General features: G+C 57.1%; 1 protein-coding gene across 2 annotated transcripts; it reads left to right on the top strand.

Annotated features, from left to right (window-relative positions):
- The first annotated feature begins 1381 nt into the window (after positions 1-1381).
- On the top strand, positions 1382-8294 carry LOC121167017 (dynein regulatory complex protein 10-like). Of its 2 annotated transcripts, XM_040996371.1 has the most exons (4): positions 1382-2113; positions 4339-4572; positions 6703-6774; positions 7983-8294. In XM_040996371.1, exons 1-4 carry the CDS (start codon positions 1382-1384, stop codon positions 8292-8294), a joined length of 1350 nt encoding a protein of 449 aa, XP_040852305.1. The 2 variants fall into 2 exon arrangements, with proteins under 2 accessions (XP_040852305.1, XP_040852306.1); XM_040996372.1 differs by lacking the exons at positions 4339-4572; positions 6703-6774.
- The last annotated feature ends 1066 nt before the right edge of the window (positions 8295-9360 follow it).

Genomic DNA, 9360 nt, shown 5'->3' with positions numbered 1-9360 from the left:
CACTTCATTCTCAGGGCAGGAATTTTAAAAGGGGAGGCTTAAGTCGGAAATTATTTAAATATTAAGGTTGGTGGCATTAAAGGGGACAAGGAGTGATCATATTAGAATTCAAGGAAAAGGGGTTCTCCAGTGATTGTTGTCATCAGAGCCAGATGTGTCCCCCCCACCCCCCAAATCCTAGTTCGGTTGGCTTTTTCCTGTTCACCCAAATGAGCTGTCAGGAACTGACAGGCGTCGTCATAATCGAAGAAAACAAGTTTGCCCTTTAAAGCAAAAGAGGTAATTTGGCTGAAAGCAAATTGGAAGCGTTTCATACAGCGTTGCATTTGCAGCAGCAGTCCCTGCAGTATTCAGGCGTTTTGATTTATGCCTGCGAGCCTTGGGGCATTCTGGGGAGAGGCTCGTTCATGAAATACTTTGTTCACATCCGTGCCCGTGGCCTGGGGGCAAGGATCTTTCATCCTCAGAGAGGCCAAGGGGGCCCTCTCACCGGCTCTGAAACTTTATTTGTGGTGAAGAACTCTGAGGAAGGCACCAGCTTGGCAGGAAGTGAGTCTGCATGGAGGCAGTGCAAGGTGGAGGCCTCCACCCCGCCCCAGCCCCTGCTTCCCACTTGTCTCCAGGGGAACTGAGCACCCCAGCACCTGACCACCTGACCCAACCTGTCTTTCTGGTTTGTTCTCACTTTCGGTATGGTCTGGTCCCGGTTTGCATGGCCCCACCCACTTCCCAACCTCCACCCTGATGTCCTGGGAACATGGCCTGTCAGTCGCTTAGGTTATGTTGTCAGCTTGGGTTCCCTGATTGCAAGTGACAGAAACTTGCACTGGCTAAGTAGCATGTCCAAGGCTTCAGAAAAGACCATAGCCGAGGAAAGCCTGGCTGTGAGGTAGACAGGCAGGGGGAGAGAGATAAAGAGAATGACAGAAAGATAATCTTCCAACTGCTGGTTTACTTCCCAGATGCTCACAGTAGCTAGACCAAAGCTGGAAGCCAGGCACTCCACCTGGACCTCCCATGTGTGGTAAGAATACAAGTACTTGGGCTGCCCCCTTAGCAATAAGCGAGAATTAAAATGGAGCCAGAAGGCCTTAGGATAACCCTCCTCCACCTGCAGCACCAGCATTCCATAAGGGTGATGGTTTGAGTCCCAGCTCTTCCATTTCCAGTCTAGCTCCCTGCTAATGGCCTGGGAAGGCAGTAGAGAATGGCTCCCAATGCCAACAGGTGTGGCTGCTGCAGTCCCCCAAGGCCATGGATGCCAGCCCAGCTGTGACGCCCACTCCTTCCTTTTGTAGAGTTGCCTGGGACAGTGAGAGCATGAGGCACAGCTAATCCGCGCAAGCCTCCAGCCCTGAAGACAAAGGAGGCTGCTTTGAAAATGGCTTCTAAGGTCGTCACCGTGGGGCCTCTCTACCAAGGCCCCGACATCAACAGAATCCCACTAAGGTCACAGCCATCCCAAAAGCCAGCCGTCCCCCCAAAACCCCTGGTCCCCTCCAAGTCCAAACTCACCACGATCGAGGCCAAGAGGATCATGACCGTCCTGGATGAGACCATCTACAAAGTGGAGCTGGTGACGCTGCTGTCGTATGTAGCGTCCAACCCGGAGGTCACAGAGGGGGTCCTGGGGGAGGATGTGGCGGCCATGATCCGAGAGCACCAGGACCTCTGTGAGCTCCTGCTGGACGCTGCCAGCCACCTGCAGGAGCAAGAGCAGCAGCTGCTGCAGGAGGAGGACGAGGCCGAGGGCGAAGGCTGGCTGCAAGCCCGCCGCTCCTCCCTGGAGATGCAGAAGGCCAGCCTCCTGCCGCTGCTGCAGCAGATCCGAGACTCCACCAGGAACGTGCTGAGGGTCCTGCTCAGCAGCCCCCAGGTCGCCAGCTTCCTGCAGATGCAGACACAGGGCCGCAGCGCGGAGGCTCAGTCGTTCATCGACAACCTCCTGGAGCTCCGGGGTTTCCTGTTTGAGAAGCTGCTCACCAGCCCCATGGAAGCAAGGGAGAAGGCCCAGTTCATCCAGGACGTCAGCAGGCGCAACCGGAGGAACCAGGAGATGATCGACATTCTGGAAAACGAGCTGGCAGTGGGGATGAAGAGGAGGAAGGCAGAGGTACCGTTTGCTGGGATCGGGATTGGGCGGGGTGCTGAAGGAGCCGCGTCCCATGGCTCCAATCTTGACGTGGTTGGGGTTTCCATTCCATGATTTAAACAGCCTTTCCCCCATTCATTTGCTCCAAGGTTAAGCCTATGTGGTTGCGGCCTTGTGGCATTCACAGTGGAGAAAGCAGTTATAGAAGAAGTCATTTAGTTACAGTCTTGAGAAGCACAGGGTGCTGGAAGAGGGGCTCACGGGAGAAGCTGGTCCCCGAGACCCAAAAGGCCAGGGACATTGAACCCAAGGCTCGAAGCAGGACAGCGGAGAGGGCTAGGAAAGTGAGGTAGGGAATACCCTCCAAGCCAAGGATGACAAACTTGGTGAATACTGTGGGCTTTCTGAACATTGCAGCAATCCATGTAACTACTCAACTCAGCCCGCCATGCTGGCAGGAATGCAGCCACGAAACAATGTTCCCGGGCTGCCTGGAGTTGGCCCTGGCATGCTGGCCCGCATGCCAGGTGGAAGGGAATCCGCAGGGCTGCATCCTAAGCCCCAGGGGCTGGAAGCTGGCAGGAAGCAACAGAGGTGGCCTGGGAAGAGGGCGGGAGAGGGATCAGCAGGGCCTCTGAGGCCAGGTAAAGGATCAGTCTACCCCAAGACCAAGGTGGAAGATCTAGGAGAATTATTTTAAAAGGACATAATGGCAGTACCAAGCCTTCCCCCTAACCCCAAAAACCATCAACTGTGACACGTGCCGTGCAGTACGCCTTCCCCACATTTTCTAGAATCCCAGTAAGGCGGCAGAGTAGGAGTTGTTGAGCTGCTGTCCCAAAAACACTGAAGGAAGGGTTGCCCAAGTCACAGTGGAAATGGTTTTCTGGCTGGTGACTGCTCTGCTTTGCCAGTGGCCGGGGATCTGGTCTTCCGCCGTTCCCCCAGGGAGGCTTCTAACAGCGGGCTGACGTGGCTGCCCCAGCTTTCCCTGCAGTGCTGTTGCTGGTTTGGCCAGTGGGAAGGGAAGGAAGGGGAGAAGGCTGGGTCCTGCTCCTTAAGGGATGCAGCCCAGAAGCTGTGTCCCTCACTTCCATGCACGCCTGGTAGAGAAGCTGCTGAGGGGGCTAATCCGCGGACTCTGAGGAGGGCAGATCCCGTCACACCGCCACAGGCCGCCACGGGCACTCCCATTCGATCTGCCACCACAGATGGGGGCATCCAGGTCCCCACTCCCATGCTGTGGCTCAGGTACTTCTCACTGACTGCGTCCTTTAAGCCATTCGTCACATTTTGTTTGTCACAACTGTCTGGTTATTTGACTGGGTCTGGTTTCCCACCAACAGACAAGGGTCCTTGTCTCTGGGTCCCCATCACTGTGTCCCCATTCAGAGGACAGAGAGAGAGGCCAGCCATCAGACCTCAATCAGGGGAGGTCACTTCCAGGTTGGAGGACACTTCACTGTTGGGACAGGGACAGACCTGCAGGTGGCTGTATTGGTTCTGTTCGGTGGTGGAACCAGTGCGGGCCTCCAGGTGGGACTGACCTGGGGGTCACATTCCACTTTCATCATGTGGCTGAATCCCCGTGTACCATGAAGAGGCAGCCATGGTCAGCCCCACGGTGGTGACACTGCAAGAAAAGCTCTGACCTGCAGGGGTGTGTCCTCATGGAAGACCTTGTTCCCCTCTTCCTCGCCTGGCCCATCTCATAGGTCCCTCCCTCTCTGCCCACGGTGTGTGCCAAGCGAGCTCCAATCCTGTGGGTCCCCTGGCCCAGCCTGAGGCTGCCAGGCAGGAGCCATGCCCTACAACACTGAGCACAGAGGGAGAGCAGCGTTTGCAAGAAGCCGGTGGGGTACACGTATAACCCACCCCGTGCTCCCATTCCTGACCCTCAAGGGGCAACCCAGTAGCGATCCCCGTGGCGGGTGTTTCTTTCATACCTTCCAGCCTTGTGCCGTGCCAGCAGGTCCCTTGCCTACTGTGTCCTGGGTGGAAGGTCACTGTCATCCCAAAGCTCTCCTGCAGCCTCCCTCTGGTAGGCCCATGCCAGGAACTGGAAGGTGCTGGCCAAGAACCTGGGTGAGATAAACTTGGCTTTACATCCCAGCCCTGTGACATGACCCCAGACACAACAGTGCTGCCTTCTAGAGCCTCACCCCGCCCACCTGTCACAGGGCCAGGGCGTGGGCTTCGGCAAGGTGCAGGGGGGCCCTGACGGAGCCCCACTTCTTCCTGCCCAGGTGGAGAAGGAGAACTTCGTGATCCAGGAACTGAAGAACCACTTGCACCAGGTGCTCAAGTTCTCGGAGAACAACCTGGCGCGCATCAAGCAGGAAGCCGAGAAGCAGCAGAAGGCAGACGCGCGGGCCTCGCAGGCCAGGCTGGCCAAGATCCAGCAGGACATTCTGCTGCTGCGCATGCAGTTCAACAACCTGGTCACCGAGAACCGGGAGGCAGAGCAGGCGCTGAGGAAGGTGCCCTGGGTGCTGGGCCTCGAGGGACTGGGCAGGGCTGGCTGAGGAAGGGGAGGAGGGCACTGCAGCAATAGGCAAAGCCCAAACTAAAGTGCCCATCCATCTCTGGGAAGGTCGGGAGGGTCTGCACGAGAGCGCCCTCCTGGCCTCCATGGTCACAGCTGGAAATGACAGGGACACCACCAGGTTTGCGGACAGATCTAGAATTCTATCCCGGCACCCATATGGGCAGCCAGGATCCGAGGTTTGAGACGTTAGCTTCTGCCCCCCAGGGTGCGTGAGTAGGGAGCTGGAGGGGCAGTAGGTACTGCGAGAAGGGATGTGGGCATCAAACAGCCTGCTCCCCTGGGGTGTCAAGTTTAAGGAGTCGCTAGTAGAATGTACTGACAGGGTGAGCAGGCAAAGCTGGCACACAGCAGGCATCCTATAAGTGCTGTTTCTTTGTCCTCATCCTGAGCCGAGACTCCAGCCCAACGCAAGCCAGCTTCCCAGTCTCTCACCTAGAGACCACCTGTGTCCACTATCATCAGTGTCACAGCTAGAAGCCCTGGGCCTGTGCCCCAGAAAGCAACCTTGGCTGTACATTTCTACCCCTGGGGGGCAGGTCACAGCCTTCTGAAGCCAGCCCCCTACCCTGCCATGGCGGCCCAAGTGGGAAAGCTCTGGCTCCTGTGGAGAAGGGGCTGGTGGATTTGTCCTTGGTAGAGATGGCGCCCACCTACTGCCCATTTAGCCACTGGAAAGTGACTGACTCCATGGCTGGGCAGCCCTCACACCATCTGGTGGCCAAGCTCTCATCTCCTGGAAATGAAGCCCCACATCCATCATTCCTGCTTCTCCTCATCCCCCAGTTCCTGGTGACCCCTGACCTGCATCCAACCTCTAGGGATTCATCTATTCCAGACTCTGTACGAAAGGAACCATGCACTGGGTGGCCTCTGTGACTGGCGTCTCTACAGTTCACTGGTGTGTCAGCACTTGCTTCTTCTTGAAGATACATTAATCTTTATTGGAAGGTCAGATTTACAGAGAGGAGAGACAGAGAGAAAGATCTTCTGTCTGCTGATTCACTCCGCAAGTGGCCACAATGGCCAGAGCTGAGCTGATCCAGGAGCCTTTTCCGGGTCTCCCACATGGGCACAGATCCCAAGGCTTTGGGCCATCCTTGACTGCTTTCCCAGGCCACAAGCAGGGAGCTGGATGGGAAGTGGAGCAGCCAGGACTTGAACCAGTGCCCATGTGGGATCCCAGCAGATGCTAGGCAAGGATTTAGCCACTAGGCTACTGTGCTGGACCCTACTTGCTCCATCTTTGTGGTTATATAACCTTCCATTGTATATAGGGGAGCCAACCTTTGAGAAACCAAATTAGACTGTACCTCCCCAGTGTACCTCCATTCACATTGTGGCTCCCTCCCACACACACAGGACTCCAGAGTCGCCTTCTGACACCTCGAAGACACAGCGCCTCACTCCAGCCTCACCAGGGACCGCTCCCCTCCTGGGCATTCCCCCAGCCACTTGGCTCCATTTCTGCTGTTTGAGTACCACAGGGCCTTTGCATCTACTCCCATTCCTTCTCATAAATACTCCAGAGCCAGCCTGCTGACTTCAAATCCAGGCTCTGCCACCCCTTAGCTGCCATCTTAGAAGTGAGTGAGTGAGGTCAGTCTTGTGATGCAATGGGTTAAGCCATGGTTCGCAATGTCGGCATCCCATGAGCACGGATTCAATTCCTGGCTGCTCTGCTTCCCATCCAGTTCCCTGCTCATGTAGCCGGGAAAGCAGCAGACGCTGGCCCAAGTGTTTGGCCCCTGCACCCACATGGGAGACCACATGGGCCAGAGTTCCAGTCTCCTGGCTTTGGCCCGGCCATTTGGGGAGCAAACCAGCAGATAAGAAACATCTCCGGACCTCACCCCTACCCCTGTAAGTCTGCCTTTCAAGCTAAGTAAGTTTTTTTTCAAAGTGACTTGGAATATGGGAGCCTCAGTTTGCTCATCAGAAAGGGAGAAAAGAGAGTCCTCCTGCCGCTCCCCCGCCTGCCAGGTTGAGGGCAAGGCGCGTGAAGGTGGTAGGCGGCTCATGTCATTCCACCCAGCAGTGATCACTGGGTTTTTGTTTTTTTCAGAAAAAGTATAAAGTGGAGACGGAAGTGGAGAACTGGATCCAGAAATATGACACAGAGATGAGTGAGAAGCAGGTATGGGCTGCCCTCGAGCTCGTCCCCAGGTCCTCCAGATGGGAGAAGTCCCAGGACAGCCCTGTTTTGTGCCACGTCCTGAGCTTCCCCAAGAGAGGGACCAGGAGCAGGCCTGCATCTCCGTCCTCCCAGGTCCTCCCTGCACCTGCCTGCACCTGCCGGCTGGTCCAGCCTGGAGCAGAGGAAGGAGCCAGTGGCTCAGACTCCCTCTAGTGTCCACAGGCCATAACTGCAGGCTCTAGCCAGCACCCATGCAGCCTGCGGAGGGGCCCCAGCCAGCTCAGAGGGGGAGCTCCCCTCTACCACGCAGGGCTCGCTCAACACGGTTCCACCGAGCCCCTGAGATGTGCCAGCATCCCGGTGGCAGAGGTGAAGGAAAACAAAATGCATGCTATCATCAGCAGGGATTGAGTGAGACCCAATCGTTGCACACACGTGCATCCCAGGCGGCAGTTGGCCACTGGAGGATGTGCCCAGGGAGGGGTGGCCTACAGATGGGGCGTCATCCCTCATCTGTCAGTCCTCCCCTCACTGGCTAACACCAGTGCACATGGCCCTGGCCTGGGGTCTTGATGGCCTTAGGAGCCCCGGAGGTGACGTTAAACCGAATGGCCCAAGGCCAAGTGTGCGGTTCTGAAGGGTAAAGCAAGACCTCACTCTGTGTGACCATGGGGAACCCAAAGAGGGACCTTGGCAGGCCATGCGCTTGTTTCCCTGGTCTCGGTGAGGGCCATGGGATACCTGCAGGAAGGTACCCCCCCATAGCCAGCTCTGTGTCTCCTGCAACAGGTGCTGGGGAAAGGCTGGGAAAGTATGTCAGTTATAGCAGGGCACCTGCCTTTCACACAACTTTACAACTCTTACTTGATTGAAATGGTTCCTTCTGCTCTGGGTATCTGTGAAGCTGACACCTCCGTTGGCTGCCAGTTCCATTGCCTGGGTGCCTGGGTGCCTGGCACCATGTCTGGCCACAGGCAAACACATGGCCACTTGACCCTGGCGACATCGCCAGCTGTGGAACTGTCCCCATGTTTCCCGGGTTCTAAGCCTGCCTCCTTCACTGTTCCTTTAAGTATTTCAGCAGGCTGCTACCCAGGGATAGGAAGGGCTGGGATGTGTCATCGTGGAGTGGGCGTAGCCCCACCAGGAAGGGGGCGGCGCGTGGACCTACAGACCACGCCCCTACTCCGTCCTGCACGCCTCCCCAGGAGGAGTACGAGGACCTGGAAGTCGTCCACAAGGAGGAGAAGGCCCAGCTAGAGGAGCTGAAGCGGAAGCACGACGTGCTGGTGGAGGAGTACTCCCAGATCCGCACGGAACGCGAGATCCTCTCCAAGAAGAGGATGGAGGCGGAGCACGAGATGGTGCGCATGGTGCGCGCGGCCACAATCATCCAGGCCGTGTGGAAGGGCTACCTGGTCCGCTCCATGCTCCGGTCCAAGAAGAAGAAGCGGGCCAAGGCCAAGGGCAAGGACAAGGACAAAGGCAAGGGCAAGGGCAAGGGCAAAGGCAAGAAGTGAGCCCTGCCCCACACCCGCCCTCCCAGGTGCTCCCACCCAGAAGCAGAGCCTCTTACAAATAAAACCTCCGTCTACCCAGGGCTGCTGCTGTGTGTCGGTGTGTCCAGAGGCCACGTGCAGAGGAGAGGGGCAGGCGCCACAGCCTGGGGGTACAGCGAGGGAACCAGATGGGGAGCCCCAAGCCTACACGTTACAGTTGTGGTGGGGTGTAGGTCACAGCTGCCCGGGGCAGGGGGAGGGGCACACAACTCCCAGATTTGGGACTACCCTTAGCCCAGCTCAGGAATTAACCTCTTAGCCACAACCTCATTCCCTCCCAGCACAGCCCGAGCTCCAATGCAGTCATACACCAGCAGCCACATCCTGGCTCCGCTGGGTGCCAAGGCAGCTGAAGCACTCGCACGCTGGTTAGCTTCCCAAACATCTGGGGCTGGACCAGGCCAAAGCCAGAGCCAGGAACTGTCCCCTACTTCTTCAAATGCCAGCAACTAAGGAAAAACCAGGACAGGACTCACCTCACTCCCTCTGGGCAAGGACCATGATGATTTTGAGTGACTCCAGCCCAGGTCTGGAGGGAACAGCGGCAGAGCAGGGTCAAGTGCGTGCTGGCTGGCCTGCTTGGACCCACCACACTTTGGTTCAGCAGGGAAGCGATGGCCGATATGGCCTCCAGCGCATCAGCAGGGGATCTTGTTGAGGGAACGTCATAGTGCAACACACTTGAAGGCGTGTGGTGTTTCCTGGGTGTTGAGTAGAATGTTCTATGGTACATGACTGTGTTATTTAAAAATGGCATAAGCGTGGCTGGAGCAGGCATTGAGCTCCGTGGTTAAGGCACTGCCTGGGACGCCTACATCCTATCAGAGGGCCTGGGTTCGAGTCCCAGCCCAGCTTCTAAATCCCACCTTCCTGCTCATGTGTGCCCCGGAAGGCAGCAGGCGACAGCTCAGGCACTTGGTTTCTTGGGCCACTGCTCCCCACAACAGGGGAGGCCAGGGCCCAGGCTCCTAGACTTGGCCTGGTCCATCCCTGACCTTCATGGTCATTTGGGCAGTGAATAAAGGGT

Source organism: Ochotona curzoniae, unplaced genomic scaffold (genome assembly GCF_017591425.1).
Source record: "Ochotona curzoniae isolate NIBS_2020 unplaced genomic scaffold, NIBS_Ocur_1.0 patch288, whole genome shotgun sequence".
Taxonomy (NCBI): Eukaryota; Metazoa; Chordata; class Mammalia; order Lagomorpha; family Ochotonidae; genus Ochotona; species Ochotona curzoniae.
The sequence above is the reverse complement of the archived record's forward strand: the minus strand, read 5'-3'. Positions and strand labels throughout refer to the sequence as shown.

Excerpts from the sequence above, each read along its gene's own strand:
- LOC121167017 (XM_040996371.1), top strand. The coding sequence starts at position 1,382 with ATGGCTTCTAAGGTCGTCACCGTGGGGCCTCTCTACCAAGGCCCCGAC. Across the intron at positions 2,114-4,338 it reads TGAAGAGGAGGAAGGCAGAG|GTGGAGAAGGAGAACTTCGT; the intron begins GTACCGTTTGCT and ends CTTCCTGCCCAG. Across the intron at positions 6,775-7,982 it reads CAGAGATGAGTGAGAAGCAG|GAGGAGTACGAGGACCTGGA; the intron begins GTATGGGCTGCC and ends ACGCCTCCCCAG.